Source organism: Gigantopelta aegis, chromosome 8 (genome assembly GCF_016097555.1).
Source record: "Gigantopelta aegis isolate Gae_Host chromosome 8, Gae_host_genome, whole genome shotgun sequence".
Classification (NCBI taxonomy): domain Eukaryota; kingdom Metazoa; phylum Mollusca; class Gastropoda; order Neomphalida; family Peltospiridae; genus Gigantopelta; species Gigantopelta aegis.
The window spans coordinates 55,085,479-55,111,880 of NC_054706.1; the positions used below are offsets into that span (position 1 = coordinate 55,085,479).

Genomic DNA, 26,402 nt, shown 5'->3' on the forward strand with positions numbered 1-26,402 from the left:
CAGTATTAGCTGAAAAAAACTCACCTTTTAACAGTTGCTGTTGGCATGCAAGCTCAAGACTGCCATTGGGGTTGGGGGGGGGGGGGGGGGGGGGCAACACATTCTTAAAGTTCAAGCCCTGCATTAAAACTAAATTTGAGACAGTAAAATTAAAAACCAAAGATCCATGTCTTCAATTCAGGACACAGTTGGGTTATCCCTCGTTAATATAAAATCCTGATTACAAATGTACTAAACAAAAATTGCTGTCGTTTTGCTATGTACTTCAATTAAATAATTTTAGCAAAATCAGTTTTATTCTTTATTTTGGGACATTTAAAAATAAATTATATTTTAAAATACAGTCAGTCTGGTTAGTTACTGGGTCAGTTTATTGTTTTAGCTATCAGGAGAAAATAGGGTAATTTCTTTCCTTGTATGTAGTAACCCATAAGCCTGGATTAATATTTGGCATTTTATAAATAATACAGCTTATGACAACAGTAGAGTTTCTTTGTTTTGTGTTTTCCCTGTGGTAAACACTAAGTACATGTCTGACTGGAACATACTGTGATGACTCACCAGACCTGTCAACCTTTAGTCTGAGAAGGAAGGAAGGACATGTTTTATTTAATGATGCACTCAACACATTTTTATTTACGGTTATATGGCGTCGGACATATGGTTAAGGACCACACAGATATTGACAGAGGAAACCCGCTGTCGTCACTTCATGGGCTACTCTTTTCGATTAGCAGCAAGGGATCTTCTATATGCAGCATCCCACAGACAGGATAGCACATACCACAGCCTTTGATGTACCAGTCGTGGTGCACTGGCTGGAGCCAGTAATAATAGTTTGTTTTGTTTAACGACACCGCTAGAGCACATTCATTTACTAATCATCGGCTTTTGGATGTCAAACATTTTGAAATATATAACCTTAGAGAGGAAACCCGCTACACGTTTTCCATTAGTAGCAAGGGATCTTTTATATGCACCATCCCACAGACAGGATAGTACATACGACAGCCTTTGATATACCAGTCGTGGTGTACTGGCTGGAATGAGAAATAGCCCAATGGGCCCACTGATGGGATCGATCCCAAACCTTTAGTCAAGAGAAAGCAGGAGGTGTATGTTGAAAAAGCTGGAATTTTTTTTCTCAAAAATGCAGGAGATTTTTTAAATGCACATAAGTTAACACAAGTTTTTAAAAAGTATTACAATAAGTGACAGAGATAAACATCTTGGGCAGAATTTACAAAGGCTGTTTTAGACTTACATGCGTGTAACTACATATATTTACAATGCTTAAACACACATGTTTAAGAAAACCAGACTTCATAAATTCAGCCCCTTGTGTTCATGTAAAAGAAGAGCTAGTGCGGCTTCACTCCTAATACACTTCGGAAACCTCCATTTAAAAAAAGAAAAAATCACTGAAACCTGTATTTACCACTGTATCTGTTACAAACACAGGAAGAATTGACAGATACATTAAATTAATATTATACATGACCATAATTCATGAATTAGGCCTACAGAAGCATACAAATTTACATATTTTGTTTCTTATTCATATCACGTTTGAAGTCCCGATACCTGTACAAATCTAAATAATTTTGAATTTTAAAGAAGTAAACTGTTAGCAGGGCAGAACATAGCTCAGTGGTACAGCGCTCACTTGATGTGCGGTTGGTCTGAGATCGAACCCCGTCGGTGGGCCCATTGGGCTATTTCTCCTTATAGCCAGTGCACCATGACTGGTATATCAAAGGCCATGGTATGTGTTATCCTGTCTGTGGGATAGTGCATATAAAAGATCCCTTGCTGCTAATCGAAAAGAGTAGCCCATGAAGTGGTGACAGCAGGTTTCCTATCTCAATCTCTGTGTGGTCCTTAACCATATGTCTGATGCCATATAAACGTAAAATGAAATGTGTTGAGTGCATTGTTAAATAAAACATTTCCTTCCTTGTTAGCGGATAATTTTTTTAGAAATAAAAATGATTGTGGTTTTTTTTTATTTCGTGTATACATGTATTTATATGTATACTTTGCTCAGCATTGAAAATACAATGTACAATACATATACCTACATATACAGAGGTTATTTCATGGGGGTTTTCGAATACGATTTTTATCAGGGTTCACACTGGAAATTTTTTTGGTTTAGCCAATTTTTAGAAGTGTAAAGTATTTTCTTAAAATTTATTAAAATGTGGTTATTTTGAGGGATATTTTATTAGCCAAAAACTAAATGTTGTAGCCATTTTGTATAAAAATTAGCAATTGGCTAATTTTGCAATGTACAGGGTGAGCCTTGTTTTACGTCAACGAGTAATGCGTGAATACCATATTTACATGAATTGCGAAAAAACACTATAAAATGGTATATTTATTATATACATCTTTCGTTTTATATCCATCTTTCGCTTTTTGTTAATATCTTTTGCTTATCCTATTGAAAACACTTAACGCCATGATATATTTCTTATGATGGAACTTTTTCAGAAAATGTACATGACCATAGACTTTTTGGAAGAAATTTGAATAAAAATTTTCTTTATTTAATTATTAAATTAACATTTATTTAATAATACTGCTGTGCAAACATACCTGACAAAGCGGTCCCCCCCCACAAAAAAAAAGAAACCAAAAAAAACCCCCAAAATTGAATGCCGTTAAATTTTAACTTACACTCAATGACAGAACATTGTGTCGTCGTTATTTTGCTTCGTATTCAATTCGTTTTAGATATTTTATCATAATTGCATTTCGTATCCTTTCTTTTTCATTTTTTTCCGCTTGCTTGATGCACGGTTGGTTTGGGGTCGATCCCCGTCGATGGGCCCAGTGGGCTATTTCTCATTCCAGCCAGTACACCACGACTGGTATATCAAAGGCTGTGGTATGTGCTATCCTGTCTGTGGGATGGTGCATATAAAATATCCCTTGCTACTAATGGAAAATGTGTGGCGGGTTTCCTCTCTATTATAAGGCTATATATTTCAAAATTACCAAATGTTTGACATCCAACAGCTGATGATTAATAAAAAAAAAAAATTCAAATACGATCAGATGCATTGGTAATCATGAAACTTAAATATAAAGGAATGACACAAAGGGAGATAATTTAATCATGAACTTTTACAAAAAAGTAAATACAATTTCTATATTTTCACTGTAACTAAAATAGAGTGAAAATATGACTTTTCATCGGATATCATTTTTTATGGTTTCTATAGATCTATACATTTTATTGCTATGTATATAATAAACATATATACATGTTACAATATACATGTAGTAGAAAACTACAAAAAATGAGTTCTGAGATATTTTTGTTGTATTTTAAATACCCATACACATTTGTACATTCAATCAAAATGGGGGTGGGGTGGGTGGTTAACAATAATCAATCACATTGTTTTGCAACTGGGGAATTGTATGCTTTTAACTACATTGTACATACATGTACACATATTACTGGATTGACTGTCTAACGTAAAACATTATAAATATAAAACTTGAGTGTATACAACAGCCCATCGGTATCTGCCATCAACAGTTCACACTAGGTATCAGTAGCATTCATAAATAACCTTTGGCATGTTAAAAATATTTCTGTATCAAAGTAATATAAGTAACAATTTTGAAAAGTTAAATTTATAAAAAATAAAATCTTAAGTATATAAAAAAAGTTTCCAGGAATTTAGCTTTCTAATTTGAAATAATTTCTAGTGTGATCGTAGTAGTACTAAAGACACATTCAGGGTTAATACAGACTTGAAAGAGACTTGAATTTGAAGTGAAGCCATATAAGGCCTAGAAAACTAAATAATATTGAAAAAGCCTTGAATTAATAATGCTAAGCTTTGTAATTTAATGGAAAGGCCTTCAATTTGGTAAAATCATATATTCTTCCTATATTTATTTGTTACATACCCGTGTAAGTGATGACCCATTGTAGATCATAAACTATAGACCACTGCTTGGGCTTGTGATTGGCTGTAACTGATATGAGGTTATATGACCAAAGTGTCCCAAAAATGCATGATATCATTTTAGAACGTGTGTGTGTGTATGATGTCATTAACTTTAAACACATTCAGCCTTTTTGTTCAGTGTTTGTTTGTTAAACTATATATTTAAATATGATCTTTTCAGGGAGTTTAAGAAATAGAATATATGCACTCTTCCTCCATAGATTCCATCATAGAGATGGTTTATCTTACAGCTTGTGGTTTCCAATCGTGGCTAACTCGCTTTCACTCATTAGATACATTTGACAACCACTCGTAAGATAAATTGTGTCCCACGGGTACACATGTATTATTCTCTGTAAACATTTATCAAGTGTTTAACCATAATAAAATTTGGTGTTATAGATATGGGAAGCAGTTGATTCAAATCAAGGCAGTCTCAACCGGAATGGACTCTACAAGGCGCTGGCGTTGACGGCGCTGGCACAGCAGGGGAAGGCAATCAATGAAAAACTACTAGAGACATACTCAGGACAAGGTGAGAGAGTCTCATTATCACAGCATCACAAAATAGGTTTTTTTCTTTCCCAAGGGAAAGATCATTTTTCTTTTCCCACTTCTCTCTTCCAATATGGATAATAAATTACCATGATACTGATACCATATAAATTCACATGCTAAAGGGTGCTAAAAATTACTTTCCTTGAACTAGTTTCAGGGGAGTGATTAATTGGGAGCATGGGCAATAGCTCCCTTTAAATGGTGAGGTTTGCAGTAATTTATGTATCACTATAACATTTGCTTTGTCATGCAATGTCACTACTATTAGTTTTAAGGGCAAACTTAATATTACATACTCGGCATTGCTAACCACCCCCCAAAAAAATCTCTCTCTCTCTCTCTCTCTCTCTCGATCTCCCTCTCTCTCTCTCTTCCTCTCCTCATCTCACTCCCTCTCCTCTCTCTCTCACTCTCGCCCGATTCTCTCTCTCTCTACTCTCTCTCTCTCTCTCTCCGTCTCACCCTCTCTCTCTCTCTCTCTCTCTCTCCTCTCTCTCCTCTCCTCTCTGCTCTCCTCCTTCTCTCTCCCTCCCTCTCCCTCCCCCTCCCTCCCTCCCTCTCTCTCTCTCTCTCTCTCTCTCTCTCTCTCTCTCTCTCTCTCTCTCTCTCTCTCTCTCTCTCTCTCTCTCTCTCTCTCTCTCTCTCTCTCTCTCATATTGGGTTTGGGTTCTATATTTCAGTGGTAGATCACTCACCTGAGGTATGTTGGGTTGTAGGATTGATTTTCCTCAAAGGATTCAGTTTTTTTCCAGTCCCAACCAGTACATCAAAGTCCATGGTATGTGCTGTCCTCTGTAGGAAAGTACATAAAATATCCCTTGCAGCTTTTCCGGTCGGAGTTGCATATGTGGTGACTGCAGGTTTCCTCTTGTTATCTCTCTATGAATGATTCAGTTTTTTCCCAGTCCAAACCAGTACATCAAAGTCCATGATATGTGCTGTCCTCTCTGTGGGAAAGTACATATAAAAGATCCCGTACGGCTTTTTTCCAGTCGGAGTTGCATATGTGGCGACTGCAGCTTTCCTTTTTTTTTTATCTCTCTCTACCTACTATCAAAAAAAAAAAAAAAAAAAAAAAAAAACCTGTCAAAATAAATACATGTATATACGAGATCCGATATGAAATAGCTGTAGTTTACAACAACTGTGTTGAAGAGTTGTTAAACAAATATTCCTTTCCTTTCTTTTCCTCTCATAGTTAGTAATAGCTGTAATATTCCAAACAGCACATGTATGTCCTGCATCCCACTCTTCCATTTCACAAAATATTATATCCACCTTTGACAGCAGCATTCCATCCATGGTAATAAAGTCTGATTTGTTTAACAATACTACTAGAGCACATGTATTGATTAATCAACCATCACTTATTGGATGCCAGACAACTGTTTAACCGTAACACATAATATTTAGAGGAAACACACTACATTTTTCCATTAGCAACAAGGGATCTTTTATAGGTACTACATTTACCACAGACAGGACAGCACATACCATAGCCTTTGATGTACCAATCATGGGGAATTGGTTGGGAGATAAAACAATTGGAGAATGGGTCCACCAAGGACTTGATCCTTCGACCCAGGCACTCTACCAACTGAGCTCAGTGGTACTGAAGTGGGCAGAGAGAGATGATGGAACATTGTAAGAGAAGAGAAGTTGGAAGAGAACATGAATTTAAAAAAGGGGAACAGAAGATAGAAAATGGATGGCTTTTGATAGCGCACATTTTACCAGATTGACTACAATTCGTATACATATGGCCATGGATACTGACACATGAACATTGCTAGTTTGGATTGATGAACGTCCGACCAGCCTTGGTGGAGTAGTGGTTAAGCCATCAGACATAAGGCTGGTAGGGACTGGGTTCGCATCCCAGTATCGGCTCCCACCCATTTTGAGTTTAACATCAATGATTAAGTGTAAGGTGATCGATCCTAGAACGACCACTCGGCTACTTCCTGCCCTCATGATCAAGTAAATTACTAAGGTAATATATTGACCTACCGTTTGCCATTCACTTGAGTTGTGTCAGTCTCCTCCTCACTGTGTAGTGAAATTGTTTATTGATCAGTTAAAAAAAAAGGGAAAAAAAGTGTGAGGCCACTATTCACCAACATCTATCTGACTATAACCTCTAACAAGTAACCACTAACCCACTGTCCTGGACAGACAGCCAATATAGTGTGGTTGAACTGTAATTGGATATTAGCATGAAAATAACTATTAAAAAGAAAGAAAAATGTGAACTTCCCTAATTAAATGTTTATAGATAGGTTTCAGTTTTCAATTCACAAGGAAGATCCATGGCCCTGGGCATAAAACAACTTGAGGCAACTTCATCATCCCCTGTGTATATATCATTTTACTGGCCACATCGTGTTGTGAGTGTGTATCGGTTCTGACACCGTTGGTAACACTATCTGTATGGCATGTGCAATAAGTCATGTGACAGCTCAAGAAGGATGTATTGAAAGGCTTTGGTTACTGTTTTTCTATCATTAACATTTATTTAGTGTTGGATGACTTTTTACAGATGTAGGAATAGATTCATCTGCCCATTTCTTTACTGGAGTTTTAACGGAGTTTGTTAATTCTATTTGGGTAATGGTTTTAGAATTTCTTATATTCTTGTTTTGAAAACAGGCATATTTGTGTCACTGTTCACATAGTAAAACTATTTAAGTACACATATGGCTAATATGATTAGTGTTTGCTGGATTGATTTCCATACCTAAAACTTTGACAGAGTAGACATTAGCTACATACGAGTTGAAGCCATTTTATTATTACCAGTATACCGTGTAAATTTATTCAAGTTAACTGTTTACTTTTTAAAAATACAAATATATTACTTACCTGTATGCACTAACCTACATGTATATATCTGGTGTTTAAAGAGTTTAATTTTATAATTTAGAACATTCAGGACCATGAAAGTTGGCCAGTTTTGACAGGATCCCGTTTAGCTCAGTGTCCAGTTTAGACAGGTTTCACTGTACTTAATTTAAATACAGTGAAACCTCTCAAGACCGGACCCTCTGTAAACTGGAATTTCCTCAAAACCAGACGTTTTACTCAGTCCCTATTTAAAAACCAGGACAGGGTGTCTGGTTTAGATGGGTTTTACTGTATATTCTAGATTACATCACATTGTCACGAGGTGATGATTCCATTTGATTTGTGTATGACTGGCAGATAGAAGTCCATGTTATGTGTGCTCTTCTTTCTGCTATAAAGTGCATATAAAATACCTGACATTGTACATATCTTACTAATTGGTACTACATAATTGTGTATTTTCAGAACTTCCAAAGCCTAGCCTGGGTGATCTGAGCGACCTGAAAATCATGAGTCAGCGTGTGCGTCGTGATCAGAATCCGAACGTTCTCGCTTTCAGTTATAATGACTTGTGTGAACTTGACACCGTTAAGGTGGAACTAGTGCCTGAAAAGAAAGGCTTAATTCTGAAACATGTGGAATATGAAGTGACGAGCCAGGTGAGAAGGACTTACAATTGGGAGGTGTTGGTGGAATTTTATTAACTGGTAGTAATTTGTAGTGACGGGAATCGGATTAAGTTTTGTGATTGATCGTACATTTATACCAACTAATTTGTGATTGATTAATGGTTCATTAAATGTACCTTAGGGATCTTGAATCTGTTTGCTGGTTTATGCTAAAACATTTTTTGAGTTTTTATATAAATAATAGTATAAATAATTATATATATATATATATATATATATACACATGTATATGAGAGAAAACAGGGATCGAAATAGCGGCCTGCGGAAAGCAGTCTATTTTTTGGACCTAGCAGGGAAAAACAAGATTCACCTGCTAAAATTATAAAAAAATCCAAAGCCACAGTGCTAATCTGTATCAACAGTCTTTTAACGACCAATATCTTGTCTTTCCTTTCACATTATATTCTGTGTTCTGTATTCTGTATGTAGTTTTATCAGACTGTTCACTTATTTACTACATGTATTACCCAAGGTAAAAGGCAGGTAATTAGTAATGTGCTCAACCGTGTCTTGTGTTGTTTTAATGCATCTGCCTTATGGGACTTCTGCATTTTGGGAGGACAACCCCTATTTAGCTGAGGCTGAGCTCATGATTGTAGTATATTTTAATTAATTTTATAGTGCTCCAAAATACATCTTACAGGTCCTAATTCTTCACACACTAGCTGTCCCAAACTCACCACTCACACCGTTCTGCCCCAGGTTGGGTCCCTGGTCTCCCAGAGATCGAACTGCAGGGCAGACATGCTCGAAACCTCCGTGGTATATGAGCATGTTAAAAACTTACGCAACGCAACACAACTCACACCGTGCTGTATTATTTCCAGCAGGCCATATTTTATCTTAGCAGGCCACATTTTTTTGGGCCTGGTATTTAATTTGTTTTTTTACAGCAGGACAAAGTTTGCTTTCTATTTCAAACCCTGTAAAATTAAATTAAAAATTCATTCATTCATTCATTCATTCAATCATTCATTCACTCAATCATTCATTCACTCACTCACTCACTCACTTTCAGTTAGTTAGCATTACTGATTGTAATCTATGTAAATCTTCTTTTTTTCCCAGAGATGTAAAGCAACTGTCCTACGTAGATACAATGACTTCATCGCACTGTATGAATTACTCATGTTACGGTACCCATATCGCATCATTCCAAGACTTCCACCCAAGAAAATGATGGGAGGTTGGTAGTAGTATTCTATGACATTGTATAATAAAAAAGGGAAACATCAAAAGAAAAACAAGTTGTTTTTTGCTTATACGCAGGTATGTTGATCACAGCAGGCTATAAACAAGTTTTGATGCCTTTGTATGTCAGCCAGCACCATTTTTCATAATATTATAATTGTTGGGGAAAAGTTATAAATAGTGGCAACTTTTATTAATTTAGGTTATATGTTTTGAATTAATAACACACCGTACATTTAAGGTGTTTGGGAGCTTTAGATTGTTTATTTGACTTCATATTTAACATATTGATAATACAGTAACTAAATCATTCATGTCATTTTTATTTACTGTCAATATTCGGAGGATATTTTATATCTGTTTCTTCACCTACTGAATTTTTATTTTTTTCCAGCTAGTCGAGAATTCATTGAACATCGAAGGAAGTGTTTGCGGAGATTTATCAACATTGTAGCTAGACATCCTCAGATTCACGATGACAAATTAGTTAAATTTTTCTTGTCCTTTAATGGATCAGTAAGTCAAAACACTTTTCTTTTAAAGAACTAAATACAGAATTCACTTGATAATAGTTATTACATGTAGTATCAAACCAAAGATATAATAATGGACAACAAGGTTATTACAGTGAAATCTCTCTAAACCGGGCACCCGTAATTGGGACCAAGAAAAATGTCCAAAGGAGCTCATTAAAACATCCAGTTTTGAGGGAATCCAGTGTTTAGTTCTGTAGTAAGGGCCAATCAGTTTACCAAGCACCTGTTAACCACAGACACTTCAAACATTCCTTTTACAAACAGCATGCATCCTTCCCTGTCCAGGGGCAGGACGTAGCCCAGTTGTAAAGTGTTTGCTTGATGTGTGGTCGGTCTGGGATCGATCCCCGTCGGTGGGCCCATTAGGCTATTTCTCGTTCCAGCCAGTGCACCACGACTGGTATATCAAAGGCCGTGGTATGTACTACCCTGTCTTTCAGATGGTGCATATAAAAGAAACCTTGCTGCTAATCGAAAAGAGTAGTCCATTAAGTGGCGACAGCGGCTTTCCTCTCTCAATAACTGTGTGGTCATTAACCATATGTCTGACGCCATATAACTGTAAATAAAATATGTTGAGTGCATCGTTAAATAAACCATTTCTTTATTTCTTTCCTTTCCTGTTCTGTCAGTGGATATGTCATGGATACAGATTTTCTTATTCCAACTAGTTATCGATTATTGTGGTATTCAAGGCCATGGTATGTACTAGTGATGTTTCAATGATCAGTTATAATGGATTGGAACCGACCTCGGTAGTGTCGTGGTTAAGCCATCGGACAAAAGGCTGGTATAGGTACAGGGTTCACAACCCGGTACCAGCTGCCACCCAGAGTGAGTTTAACGACTCAATGGGTAGGTGTAAGAATCATTACTACACCCTCTTCTCTCTCACTAATCACTAAAAACTAACCCACTGTCCTCAGCAGACAGCCCAGGCAGCTGTGGTGTGTGCCTAGGACAGCGTGCTTGAACCTTAATTGGATATAAGTCCGAAAATAAGTTGAAATGAAATGAAAACATGGAATGGGCTCCACCAATGTGATGAATGGTTGGTGCTGTGCAAGCCAGTTATTACTGATGATCAGTGTTAAAATTCCAACCAATTCCTAACAATAATTTGTGTTTAGGAGATAACCATATGGACATCAAATAAGACAATAACACCTTCAAATCTGAAAAAAATCCACATTGTTATCTCCACTGTAAACTGAAATGTTTTTCTACAAAACCAACTAAATGTCTCTTCTTTTCCCCCCTTTTTGTTAAATACTGGCTACAATCTAACCATTGACTCTTAACAGTTAACTTGGCCTGTCCTGCTTTCTGATGATGACACGTTCTAATTACATCATTCGCTTTGCAGGTATTATTGTCTATTTGATCTCGGAAAACTATGTAATAACCAATCACATCACATTTCATTTTATTTCATTTCAACTTAAATTTGTGCTTATATCCAATTAAGGTTCAAGCACGATGTCCTGGGCACACACATCAGCTATCTGAGCTGTCTGTGTCCACTGTCGTGGATTAGTTGTAAGTTATTAGTGAGTAGTGAGAAACAAGAGAGTGTAGTGGTCTTACACTTACCCATTGAGTCGTTGAAACTCACTCTGGGTGGGAGTCGGTACCGGGCTGCGAACCCATTACGTACCAGCCTTATATCCGATGGCTTAACCACGACACCACCAAGGCCGGTATCACATTACATAACAATCCCTCCATAAATTTTCAATAGTCATTATACTCAGTCTGGTAGGCACAGAAGGAGTCCTTGTTTGCTTATGATAAATTATTAATAAGAGTGGATATATGGGACACTGGCATACCTCTTTCTATAGTGTACATTTATCACATGTTAAAGCCACTGACCCTAGTTTCTGAGGCGATGATATATTGTTATTATATTTTGTTTTGAATGTTGGGGAGGAAGTTGTACAAACACATAGAGAAACAGTCCAGTGGCATTAATTTTTCTGTAAATTTAATGTATTATATTTATTTCTGCACAAGTTCACATCTTCTTTTTTCAGGATACACAGTACAAAATTAAAGAACATTTCCGTGGTGTTCCAGATGAATTTATGACCAGCAATTTGGCAAGCAAAGCAAAGGTAATTAAGTTTAACTTATTATTAAGTTATTACAAAATTGCAGATAATTTTTCAACAGACAAATGTATGTACAATCATCTTTTATTAGCACCAGCTGAAATCATGATTCTGTTATATATTAATTTTATAATGCTCTAAGGTCATAATTTTTCACACATTGTCCCCAATACTCCACTCACCCCATGCCATCTGTTTCCAACAGACCATATTCTTTTCAGGTCATATACATCAGTGTTCAAGATTAAACATTTTGGGCAGTATCCCAGTTGGATACTAACATTTCAAAATCTGGTATCCCACCTGAGAATTTAGTATTCCACTTACTAATGATAAACCTACCTGTATCAAATGTGGAATCAATATCTCAAATAAAATTTGAAGGGAGGAAACATCCAACAAAAACAGTAGCGACTTAGCAGTTCCCAGTCTATTGCTGCGCCACTATTGCTCCAGTGTAGATATTGTTACGGCATAGCATTAGACTGGGTACGAGCTCGAAAATACTGTTACTTAACTTCACCAGTAAATGACGACTTTCATTGTTTCAACCAAAAATAGAAACGCAGGAGAGAAAACAAAACAACATTTTATGGTATCCCGGTGGGATACTGGGTTCTTGAAGTCTGGTATCTAAAATTAAATTCTGGTATCCCCAGGATATCGGGATACCGTTAATCTCGAACACTGTATACATTATGTTTTGCCTGTTGTTTAAAACAAAACAACGCAGGTCGTATTTTAGTTCCTGTTTCGAGAACTGCTGTAAATAGAGATTATTGTACGAGCTTGTGTGTACTGATCTTACAAAATGAGTGTCTGGATTCTTGTGTTGCCCGAGCAATACCATAATATTATTTTTAAGAATAACAAGCTAGGACCATGTCAAAATGTTTCAAACGTAACTAGTAGGAGAGGATGAAATGCCATCATTCTCCAAAATGACGGCATTTAGGTAAGCAATTACACAGAGCTAAAATTGGGAAAGCTGCGTTATGTTATGACGTCACTTCCTAAAATTATGTCGGTCATTGTGCATGTGAAATCATTATAACACTTGCAGGTCATACTGCTTATGTTTCCCTGTATATCTTGAACTATGTGGATAATAATTGTATTTAACATTTCTCTGTGTAGGACCTGGTCCCGATGGACACACAGACACAGTTGTCGAACAGTAAGGAACACATCCGGGTGTTGTACAACAGTGTGTTGAAGATGAAGGACATTGCCGAGAGGATGGTCCAGAGAGCGGTCGGCTTCGCCAGTGACATGGCTCAGTTTGGCAGAGAACTCAGGTGACCTTTCTCGTAGTTTGTTAGTAAGCTGTCTCTGGTTAGTACCAAGGGGCAGGACGTAGCCCAGTGGTAAAGCATTCGCTTGATGTGCAGTCGATTTATGATCGATTCCTGTCAGTGGACCCATTGGGCTATTTCTCGTTCCAGCCAGTGCTCCACAATTGGTGTAACAAATGCCGTGGTATGTTCTATCCTGTCTGTGGGATGGTGCATATAAAAGATCACAATCGAAAGAGTAGCTCATGCAGTGGCGACAGCAGGTTTCTTCTCTCTGTGTGGTCCTTAACCATATGTCTGACGCCATATAACCATAAATAAAATGTGTTGAGTGTGTCGTTAAATAAAACATTTCCTTCCTTCCTCTTGGTACCAATAAATCCGTATAACCTCTTATCAGGAATGTGTTCTTTTACATATCTATGCATCCATCTGTCTGTATATCCATCTATTCATCTATCCATCCATCCTTCCATTCCTGCGTCATTTATTCATACATCCATCGGTCTGTATGTGCACTATAACAGTGCTTCATCATAATCTAATGATTTTTTTCTCATTAATTTTGTATTGTGTTGCAAGCCCATTTGTATAGAGTTATGTTCCTATATGTTTGAGCATCCTGTTCATTAATTGTTTGGAGACTGACCACCCACAGTGGTGTAGTTGCTAAGCTATTTGACATAAGGCTGGTAGGTACTGAGTTCGCCTCCCAGTACCAGCTCCCACACAGAGTGAGTTTAATAACTCAATGAGTAGGTGTAAGACCACTACACCAACTTCTTTCTCACTGATCACCAACAACTAACCACTAACCCACTGTTCTACAAAGCAATTTTAGCCCTAAGATCACTTTAAGAGCATAGCTACATATGCACTTAAGTCTACAATCACTTTGTGGAACAGGGCCCAGATAGTTGAGGTGTGTGTCCAGGATAGCATGCTTTAACCTAATTGGAAATAAGCATGAACATAACTATAAATGAAATGAATTACCTATTACTGTGCATTTCTTACTAGGACTGCTGTAGCTTTACTGTCTCAAATATAGTTCATCACATCTTTGTACTCGTACTTTGTATTTCGGTTAGCTTGTGTTTAGATAAGTAACTGAAAATCTGTTATGTTTTGTAGTTCAATGAGCAATGACTCGACACCAGTGTCTTCATGGGCGACGGGTACGAATGACACATGGCACTACCTACAGAAAGGCTTCAAGCATCTCTCTGTGGAGTATGCGGTGCTGTCGGATAAATCAACGGTTGAAGTAAGTTACATCTGTCAAGTTAGTGTTAAACTCATCCGATTCCTTCTTGTGTGGTAATACATGTAATACTGGTAAAGTATTCTATGGGAATTCTGATGAATTAGCTTAGTATAGAAAGCTTTAATTGTCATTACTTGTTAATCATTTGTTGTTGTGTTTTGTTAGTGGGGAGTTTTGTTTCTGAATGGTTTAACATTTGACTAAAATACAAATAAAAAAACCATTCTGTTTTTCATTCACTTAATTCAACACGTGACAAGGACATGGATCCATTCATACACGCACATGTCAGGTCATAGGTTTTCATGTGCACATTCAGAACAAGCTGTTGTAGAACACACCTGTCATGGGTGCAAGTGCCGACTATCACCAGCTCCTTCGTCCAAGATACGTGTGCACCTACTCACTTATATATGCATGCATTGATGTGCACATATGTGCAAACACGTACATACATACATACATACATGCATTCATGCACATGTCTTCACATATGCTTTTGTCCACTTTAGATTCAAACACAAGTGTTTTTGCACATCTCTTACCAAGGATTTGTATCTACTGTTGAGGATTTGAAGTCGATTGGTCTTCCCACAGGACTCTTCTCTGTATTGTACATTGTATAATTTGAATTTGCCTATTGTGCCTTTTCTTCCGACTTGAAATAGTAATATATTTACAGTGCTTGTTATGTGATGTCAACAGTTTATTTTATGTTACAGGCAGTGGATGAGGAGGAGGGATTGGTGGAGAGACTTTCTTTCTTTCTTGACCTACTTAATGCATACAAAGTAAGTAGTTCATTTTTGTTTAAACCACTTTCACCAACTTTCTCATTCGTTTGAAGTCCAGGGCCCATTTTTTTGAAAAACCACCCTAGGCTATGGCATGCATCGTTGTTACGTCATAGCTTACGACGGTTTCACGATACCATAGTGCTAAGGTAGCTTCGAAAATATGTAGTCAGGACCTTCTATTCTAAGTGATATCTAATGGACGGGCGCATTAGAAATAATATTCCTTTATGGAAGATTTTGTGCTAGATCTTAACTATCTACAAGACTGCTACATTTGAGACTTACGTATTTTGAGGTCAAAACAATCTAAAAGGTCATGCAAGTCAATATAACCTGATTCATATCCATTTTAGTAAACTAGTCCAGTAAACTAGCAAATATATATGTAACCCACCTATATGTACATGTAATGTTTAACTGAAAAGCAAAGCAGTATCTATTGAGTATTGGTTTTACTAGCTTATTGACCCATTCAAGTTCTGCATAATTATGAAGGAGGGTATAAATTAACTTTAGGGTATTTACGTATCATCTAATATATTTTATTGCCATTTGTATGAGGTAACAATAGGTACTTAAATTGTAATTCAGTATATCAGTTGTTTTAAAATGTGCAGGTAATTGATGCACATTCTAACAGTGCAGCATGTTACTGCTACATGTACATGCTAACTTTCATTCAATGCCATAGATATACATTACGTAATACTATACCCTTAAAGGAAACATGTCACGTAAACCATATTTGGCACCAACCATGTACAATTAATTATAAATTGAACCACCTAAAAAAAAAAAATATAAAAAATTAATTACTTAAAATATCTCCATAAAAGAACCCCAGATACGAGCTCTTAGCGGAAATTGCCGATCTTTAATGAGCAGGGCAATCACGAGGTCCATGACGTCAGAGACGCGTCGCTTGATCTGACGCCTTACACTTAAAAGCATTAGTCCGTACCACTCATAAAGAATCTAAGTCTTGCACAGCTTACCAAAACAATGAGTGTTCGTTCGCAAAACGTTTTGCCGTATCAATATGAGCTGTTAGTAAATGAAGAAAGACACACATTTACTTACAACAGTGATACTGAAGAAAAAATGGATAGCGAGTCGGAGGGTGGAGAAACTGATGGTGCCAGACCAGACCGGTCGACCAATTTACAGCCCGGAGCCCGAAAGTAACCCGGAGACAAAACCAAAACTCGGATGCTAATGCCGAGGTGTATACTGTTCATATTTAGCATAAAGATACACCTCGATATGATGTATTTAAATATGTAAAAAAAATATAAATGTAGGACAAAAAAAAATTGGTTTTTTTTTTTAGAAAATATCGCATTTTTTTTATGTTCGGGCTGTACATAATGAAATCTGTATGCACAGTGTAAACAAACGCTCTAATTTACGACAAGGCGCTTCACTTTCATTAACCTGGCTTGTAAAACAACATAAATGACTTGAGAGTATAATCAACTTTTAAACTAAATATATTTCTATTTGCATCAATAGAACGAAATGGGGTTATAGTATTTTTCTCTCATAAAAAAAAGTAGCATATTATTAGGCCTATTGGTAGGGTGCGTTAGAGTAAAAACGACCACTCACGATACCCAAGTGATAATTTTCTTTTCTTTGGTACTACGTAATTGGTCAGTTTTGTAATTTTAGATGGGAAAGTCTACTTAATCAAGGGTTTTACAGCATTATTTACAGTAATGAAGCAGGGCGGCTGATAATGTCCATTAACATTGTACTATAGTCGCGACAGGTTACGCCACAATACCCTGTGATCTTTAAAAAACTGGCACGTATTTTGTGCGTATGTCTAGACCGTGGTAATCACTTACCTGGTCGATACCCTGCAATTTACACCTGCCAATCAGGAATCACATGTGCAGGCCACGGAAAGAAAGGACCAATTAACTAAAACAACACTCCGATTCTCAAGTCAGCCCGTGGATGAAACATAATAGTTATTTCGACACCGACAGTAGTGGTTTATTTTGTATTGAACTTCGTGTTGCTTTGGGGCTTCGGGCGATGAGGAACGTTTTTGTGACGTATTCCGCCCGAAGATTAAAAACATTATTTAAAATTATTATTGTTTTCTACACATTTTTTAAAAACATATTTAAATACATCGTACTGAGATGTATCCTCATGCCAAATCCCATGTTTGTATATGCCATATTTAATTACTTATTGACGTTTCCTTCTTCGGACGGCGAATACAGATTTTGTTATGTAGGCCTACAGCCCTAACATGAAAAATCTTTTTTTTTCCAAACAAAAAATAAAAATAAAAAATTCTACATTTTTGTTTTAACATATATAAATACATCATGCTGAGGTGTATCTTTGTGCCAAATATGTACAATGTACACCTCGGCATTCGCAACAGAGTACTGTTTTTGTCTCCGGGTAACGTTCGGGCTCCGGGCTGTAAATAGGCTGACACCAAAGTACTATACGGTGTTGGTGTCCAATCTTTTCTTTTGCGATAAAATACACGCGTCTTTCTTCGGATACAATCCTTTGGAAAACCATAAAAAGACAATCCCGATCGTTTAAACTGTTTATTTTTACACCCAAAGGCCGCGCAGTACGGCACTGTTGGACTGAAAAGATCGTAAGCCCCTTACTCCATATATAAACAGTTAACAACAATGGAAGAGTACAGCGGCTCTGACGTCACTTCCCTTTTTTTCCGAACGCTCACGAAGAAATATGCATAAATCGTACTTTGATACTGATTAGCGTAATTTCTTCATTTTAAGTTAACTACACGTATTTTATTGTTATAAAGTTATTTGTATATTATTTTTATATCATTTTTCTTTTAAAATGAGCTATAATATGGTCACGTGTCATGTTTCCTTTAAAATTAATTAAACAAAATGTTCAAGATACAGCAGGGGAAGAGTGTGCACACATATTGCCATGTTGTTGATAACACTAATACTAGTCCAAATCCAATTCAAATAAATTTGCCAGGGAGATAAAACAAGTCCCGTCATATATTTCACCAATGCCAGGTATAGCAGTATTTACTGTTCAGTTTAAAGTCTGAAACATTTCATACTTTGACCCATTGAATATACTGATATACTGTTTTGTATAGTGTTATCTATAACCCTGTCTTTGATTATGGGCAGCCATTTAAGATATTGCAATATTGATAACATACAAATTCACGTGCTAGGAAAAACTAAAAATTACTTTCCTTGAACCTTTTTCAGGGGAGTGATGGGGTGTCAGAGTGACAGCTCCCCGTAAACGTCAAGGTCTGGTACATTGACTTTTGCTATGTCTTCACTATTAGAGCTGTTCAAAGGCCAATGTTATCAAGTGACCAGATGATCTTTAATATTGTACCAATCAAAACACTGCTGGCAATACATTTGATGGCACTAAAGAGGGTCGGGGGGGATCCTCTGGATTTGTTCAGAATTCTGTATTTCAGAACTATCCAAAAATGTTTTCCAGTCCTTGTTGTTAAATGAAAAGATCCCAGTAACTTCACCATAAAAAGTTTTCTGGATCATTTCCCCCCCCCCCCCCCCCCCCCCCCCCCCCCCCCCCATGTCACTTTCATCTTTGGATGTCTACTAATTAAACCATGATGCACCAAGAATGACTGTTTGTGATAGAATGTCACCTGAACACAACACTTTTCACTGGCTTATGTCAGATCCATTCACAGAAATCAAAGCAGCTTTTCAGCAACAGATTTCTATAAACCTCTTTTGTCACCGTTTCAGGATTTGTGTGACCGGCATGAGAAGGGTGTGTTGAACGATCACCAGAGAGCCATTCAGAAAATGGGACAGTATAAAAAGAAAAAACAACAAGCAACAGTACAAGGGTCTGTAGAGGTAACAGTCTGAATTTATGCATGTTCACCCCATAGCAGAGTTAAACACCAGTATTAAAAACATACCTGAAGAAAATATTACTTTAATTCCTAATATATGATATCGAATATAGCCTACTGAAATACACTTTCATAATTATACATATGTATTATGCAAGCCTCTGATGCCACTAGTATTTCAAAAAGAAGAATCCCTAAAGAAAACATACAATGGCATGTAGTTTGTAGAGTTAAAAATATCTTCATCATTTTAAGTTTAACTATTTGGTGTGTAATATATAAATGATATGATTGATATTTATTTTGATATATTTATTTAAATAAAACATGCTCATACAAATCTTGATTCTTGCTATTTTTATTTGTTATTTATATATATATTTTTGGAAATAAATTTATTACATGTATAATTTACCACATTAGGACAGACTTATACTACATGTACATGTAGCATAATGAAAGCATCTTCAGGTTTAATGTAAACTTCTTGCACACATTATTTTTATTTTTAAAATATTAAGTATTAAAACAAATGCCTAATACATAAAATTTATTGAAATATTTTTTTTATCTGATACACATTTTTTTTTCTCCACAGACTGGGACTGTTGAACAACTTGAACAAAGGATTCTAGAAGTGAGTAAATAGTAAAGTGCCTTTTGTATTGAATTAATTTTGGTTTCTGTGGGGCAGAATGTAGCCCTAAGTTAAAATGATCACCTGATATATGCTACAAGTTGTAGGATCCCCCTCAGTGTACTCTTTTCTTTCTTTTTTTCAATCAAACTAGTAGCTTATGATCTTATATCAAAGGTCATTGAATGTACCGTATATCGCTGTGTATTAGCCGACTTTTTGATACAAAATTTATCAAGTCAAAGGCTGGGGTCGGCTTATCTAAGGAGTCAACATTTTATAGTAAATGTAAAATTAGAATAGTGACGTCACGGCTCGACTCGATCTATTGTCATTATTGTGCTCTGCATTTCCGCTTTCATAAAGGTTTAATATTGCATTTTAACACAAGCTATTACAAATAAAAGATATTAAAAATTGTATATATATGTTCATCTTTAATAAATGTTGGTGTTTAAAAGTTATTTAGTAATATTTATCTGTTTAAACAACAATAAATGGTGACCGATCAAAACAATTTCGGAAAACTTCGCAGGTCACGTGTCATTACAAAACTGCTTACTAAACCGGTGAACACGTTAATTGTTCCAGCTTCATTTGTTTTGTTTGTCGGCTTGGGATTAATCGACACGGGTGGTTGGGTATGGTAGGGTATAGCCGACTACATGTAGTAATGAAAAGACCGATTAGCACAATCAACAATGCAAACAGTCACTGTGTTTTTAACGTGTGGCTGCAATCAAGAATGTTTAGGTATATTTCGCTATCTTGGTACTTATATTTTACGAGAAATAAATTAACCGGACACCGTTTCTATAAACAGAAATCGGCTACTGCTTCCGGATAAGTTTGCTGTGACAAATGACGTTTGAAAGCAGATGTACTTTGTCATTTTGTAGACCACACAGACATCTGACTTGGTTAGTTTTATATAGGGGGGTCGGCTTATATACAAGGTCTATAATTTTAAAGCCGATTTGGATGGTGAAACTAGGGGGTCGGCTAATGCATGGAGTCGGCTAATACACAGCGATATACGGTACTGTCTTTCTTGTTAGTTGTAAAGTGCATATAAAAGATCTCTTAATGCTTTTTAGTAGTAGACTGACAGCAGCAGGTTTCCCCTCTTTCAGGATCAAGTACGAAATGACATATTGGACACCATATAGGCATAATTGTTTTAAATCCACTGAGATGTGGTTAATCTATCCTTGAAGTTGTTGCACTTAATAGATAAATAGTGTGGGGTCATTCTAGCTTAGTCCGTATAGTGTGGGGTCATTCTAGCTTAGTCCATATAGTGTGTGGTCATTCTAGCTTAGTCCGTATAGTGTGGGGTCATTCTAGCTTAGTCCGTATAGAGTGGGGTCATTCTAGCTTAGTCCGTAGAGCACTTGCCTAAGGTGCTTTGGTCGTAGGATAAAAGTCCCTCTGTGAATTCATTCTCTGATAGGTGTTTTTCCCCATCCCAACCAGTGCCCCCCTCTTCTAGTCTGTCAAAGGTTATGGAATGTTCTGTCCTCTGTGGAAAGTGCATATTATAAAAGATCCATGGTTGCTAATAGAAAAATGTAGTGGGTTTCCTCTAGGATTACATGTCAAAATGTCCAATATGTCCAATAATTGATGATTAAAATAAATAAATGTGCTTCAGTTGTGGTGTTCAAAAAAGCAAAACAATTTTAACTTGATAGATTACAAGACATTTAGTTTATAATTTTATAACAAATTCTTAAATACTTCTCCTTGCTTGACCCAATCAGATTTGATGTAGATACCTAAGACATTTTTTTTTTTCATTTTGCAGCAAGAAGGTCAGATTGCCAACATGGAGAACCGGAACTACTTTTCTCTGCACTGTCTTCAGATGGAGACGCAGCTGATTCACGCAAACCTCGACATCTTCTTCGAGGTGTTCACCACGATGACCGACGTCCAGGCTAAAGCACATTCCGAAGTAAGTCTGCACATTTCTAGAAGACGGCTTCAATTTAAAGTTAAATTTTTGTGTTTAGCTCGGTCTGGATTTCTGCCATATTGGATTTTCCAAAGTGGTTTTCCGCTATAAAATCGTGCTCAGTGATCCCCAAAACTTTATAAATGGCATATTACAAGACACCTTCCAAGCAAAGTAATATTACAAGACTGAACCTTCCACATTTTGTGTTCCCGGTGAACCCTATACAGTGTTGGAGTATGTACAAAGGGGTTAGCATATAAAATATTAAAATGTATAATTTCACAATTATGAAAGGTAATCCCATATATTGAGATAGTACAGGCTATCAAAAGTGATTAAGCTCTCTTCCTTTTTATAAGTCCTCAGGGTTCAAGCGAGACAAACAAAACCGGGAGCAGTAACTTCTCCTTCTAAATAATGAAGGGAGAAGGAGATATAGGGAGATGTGATGCAATCATTTAGAATACATACAGGATACACATCTCGGGAATATTTAATTGGCAAGTTACCATTGTTCATTTGATTGTTAATCTATACACACACAGTATGCATCTGTATTTATTTAGTTACCTAATATATTATATTTTTTTTATTTCCAGCTTGCATTTGTGTGGACTGAGATAAAACCCATTGTCCAATCGCTTACTTCAAAATACAGCTCAAATCTTTCTTCACCTACAAGGACTTCTCCCGTTGGTTCGCCAATGAACAGTCACCCTGGCATTACTGTGTAGTCAGTGTCAATAACCTGTTATTTTTCAACTCTCCCCATAGTATCTTGGTGCGAAAAGGCAACAAGTGTCTGACATAACCAGTAACATCATATTAGATGGGGTTTTTGTTTTTCACATGGGTGTCCACAAACATGTAGCCAAAACGTACCGGTGGCAAAAAAAAAAAAAATGCATTCTGTTTGGTGCATTACTGGGCATTATAAAAAAAATTAAAAATTTATATATAGTTTTGGGGTGGGTTTTTTTTTAGAAAGTTGGGGTGGGGTGGTTGAGGGGGAGTTAGGGGAGTTTTTTTTTTGGGGGGGGCGGGGTGTTTTGTTTATAGAAGGGGAGGGAATGGGGGAGGAAATAATCCTTTGTTTTTCCGCAGCAAAGCTGTTACCATTGGATTTTGACACAATAGGTCATGTTTGTCATCTTGATTTCCCTCCCTATAAATTAAATTGCATATCAGTTTGAAATGCAACCCTCACTCGCACCCCCTCGCCCACCCTCGCTCCCACTCCTCCACTAGCTCTTTGTTGGTCCATCCGTCCATTGATAATAATTGTTGTACCATTAGATTGTTCAGGAGGGCAGGTACTTGTTCTGAGTAAACTACACGTTTAGATGTGTTAAGTTATTTTAATATCAAGGGCTGACAACCCAAACTAAGTATATGTCCACTGCTTGCCAAAATTAGGGTAGTCCAGAATTTAGATTTTTTTAACTCTTTTTTTTTTTTTTTTTTTTTTTTTTTTTTTTTTTTTTTTTTTTTCAAAGCAGTTTCTTTGGTAAACACAAAGATGAAATAGGAGTGATAAAAGCTATATAATTTGAATAAATAAATGAAATTAATTTCTTTTCTAATTTTTTAGAAATGTTTAAACTTTAAAATATGTTTTTGTGAAAACCGTGGTTTTGGACATACATGTGAACTACATGTAGTTCTGGCTGTCAGCCCGCAATATGACAGTTGTCTCTCAAGCAAGATCCATGTTTAGTGGATTAAAGGTGCATTGTCACTATGTTTTACATTTATTTGCTGCCAGTTGATGTAAGAATGGTTTCCCCAAGCCTTGGTAAAACAAAACAGAAAAATCAACATTACATATCTACCAAAAAATCAGCCACTTATTTGCTGTTAAAAAAAAAAAAATGGTTACACATTGTGTACAAGACATGTTTAAAACAATAACTGTGAAACTACTCGCATTTAACCTGTTGCTCTCCAATAAATGTAATTTGTTTTCTTCTTGTAAATTAAATTAATGGGCATGTACATGTAGCTCAAAATATAATCTTTATAATATATAAAAAGAGAATTTGATAATTATATTTGGTGGGTGATGCAGCTTCTTTAAGATTTTGTTGTTATTAAAATGGTGTAGCTTTGGTATATTGTCCTAGCTGTACCTGTCCAAATCTTAAGACTGTTTGAACCGCATCAGAATAACTGGTAAATTTTAAAAATTAAACAAATGTACAGGTGTTTTGTATCAAAGTAACTGTCAAAAGGTTTGTTTAAATATCATATCACTTATTAGCCTTGTTGAGTTGGTCCTTTATTTGTATAATTGATGCTGATGAATATTTCAGTGACTAGATACTACATGTAATAGTATGATTAGAATCAAGTCAAAACAAAATTCTTTCATCTGTATATAGACGTATTAACAGAGATTTTACATTATTTGTTTTGGTATTTTTGTTACCAGAACCACACATCAGTTTTTCTTTCTTGTATTATGTGCCTAAAAACTGGTGTTTAACTGGTCATTGTTTGTATTTGGTGCAATATATATCTAGAACATTCCTACTGGATTAATATCACAAATTTATTACCTCAATGGTAACTCATAACAGGATATTTCTTTTCAACATCACCTGTCCTCAAAACTAGTGCATATTCCCCTAAGGATAGTAGTTATGGTACAGCCATTAAAATTTCAAATAAACCGAGAAAAAAGGATAGATTGCTCAGATTACGACGGAGCAAAAACCCAGGATGTCCAAATCATAAGAGCAAAGGAAAAAGAAGGAACCAGGACAGGAAGGGGTGCGCAGTAGAAGAATCTTATGCTATCTCATTGGTTGTTGGGATGTTCAAACCAGACTACTATCCTTAGGGGAATATGTACTAGTTTGAGGACAGGTGATGTACATGTATCTATAAAAGAGAAAACACTTCAAGTTTTCTCAATTTTTTCTTCTTATTATTTTCTCAGTATTTATTTACAGTAGTAGTGAGACTAGTGTGTAGACTAGTTTATATAGTTTTGACTGATACATGCATATTCTGAAAAGTGTTTTGAGAAAAATACACAAAAATAGCTGGTGTATGGTACTAACAAAAGTATACACTCGGTACCAGTTACTTTCAAGTTTATGCCCCTTTATTATCTGAAAATTATTTCACTTAGAACATTAACATGATGATAACTGGAACTCTGTCTCTGCATTCTGAATATGACAATTAGATTTCAATGAAATTTTATATTTTTATGTTAACAAAAAAAAAAAAACTGGCATTTTATTGGTCTTTGCTTTTTTATTTTGGTTTGTAACAAATACAGCCGAATGTGTTTAAGCAGCCACCTAAGTATACATGTAATACAGGCTTCTTTAGACAGGTGCCCATTTAAACAGGTCACTTTGTAATATATTAGTTTAGGAAATAGTAACTTTTAAAGGTGGTCTGGCAAAAAAGGTATCTCTTTTTAGTTGTTAATATTTCATTTCAGCACATTTGTCATGGATTTTCACTCTATATATAGAAAGTTAAAGTTTGGTTTGTTTAACGACACCACTAGAGCACACTGATTAATTAATCATCGGCTATTGGATGTCAAACATTTGGTAATTTTGACTTGTAGTCATCAGGGGAAACCTGCTACATTTTTTCTAATGCAGAAAGGGATCTTTTATATGCACTTTCCCACAAACAGGAAAACAAATACCACAGCCTTTATCCAGTTGTGGTGCACTGGTTGGAACATGAAAAAACTCATTAAGCTGAATGGATCCACCGAGGTGGTTCGATCCTGCAATACAAGCACCTCTAGCAAGCACTCAAACGACGGAGCTAAATCCCACCCCTCCATATATAGAAAGAACAACATTAAAATATAGTGAATACTAATTTAGTTTAGACTTAAAATGTTTAAGATAATGAGACAATCGACCATTCAAAAAAACAGAATCATGTATTATTATTATGCAGGATCCAGAGGGGTCACGTGATGCACGCATTACCCATTTGAAGTGCCATTTTAATTACTTTTTTTTTTTAATTCATCCCACAATATACAACACTAAATTTCCCTGAAAATGTGTGGCTGAGTTTTGTTTTAAAACATTTTGGAGAGCATGTCATTTGCTTTGGGAGCATGACTTATTTGCTTTTGACAAACTCAAAATGCCCATTAAATACATTTTTATTCCCTCCCCCTACAAATTCCTCAAACCACCTATGATGTTCTCAGTCAAGAAATCACAGTTTGAAATTGATCACAGAAAAGTCCTCCCCCCCCCCCCCCCCCCCCCCCCCCCCCCCCCAATTACTGTCATTAAACCTGCTCAGTGATCATTTTTATTTCAAAGATAAATGCTATCTGTAATGTTTTTGAGTATTTAATTTACAACAAAATGGCCAGTATTATGTAGACTACTCCCTTTGGATAACTGATTAATACACGATTCCTTGTAAAAGACTGCCTAATATATGTATATTTATCATTGTTCAAATTGTTATTATAGTGTTATGTTGTTTATGGATGATTTATCTCCCTTTCACTAGTTAATTCAGGTTCAGTGAATCAAATTAAAACTTTTTTTTTTAACACTGACATGTTTTTGTATGATTTAGACAGAGATACCAAATTAATTAACACTTTCTTTTAATCTGCCTGAACATTTAAAAAAAAAAAATATATATATATATATATTTGTTT

The 26,402-nt window shown here is 36.1% G+C and overlaps 1 protein-coding gene across 1 annotated transcript in view; it reads left to right on the forward strand.

The window, feature by feature from the left end:
- Positions 1-23,202, forward strand: part of LOC121379730 (sorting nexin-8-like) — a 28,324-nt gene extending 5,122 nt beyond the window's left edge. The window contains exons 3-14 of the mRNA XM_041508379.1: positions 4,374-4,506; positions 7,839-8,032; positions 9,131-9,248; positions 9,648-9,769; positions 11,826-11,906; positions 13,041-13,201; positions 14,333-14,465; positions 15,188-15,256; positions 19,027-19,140; positions 19,738-19,776; positions 21,584-21,733; positions 22,336-23,202. Coding sequence (XP_041364313.1) covers positions 4,374-4,506; positions 7,839-8,032; positions 9,131-9,248; positions 9,648-9,769; positions 11,826-11,906; positions 13,041-13,201; positions 14,333-14,465; positions 15,188-15,256; positions 19,027-19,140; positions 19,738-19,776; positions 21,584-21,733; positions 22,336-22,470 — 1,449 coding nt within the window. The 3' untranslated portion in view covers positions 22,471-23,202. The remainder of the gene's footprint in view (positions 1-4,373; positions 4,507-7,838; positions 8,033-9,130; positions 9,249-9,647; positions 9,770-11,825; positions 11,907-13,040; positions 13,202-14,332; positions 14,466-15,187; positions 15,257-19,026; positions 19,141-19,737; positions 19,777-21,583; positions 21,734-22,335) is intronic.
- Positions 23,203-26,402: the final 3,200 nt, after the last annotated feature.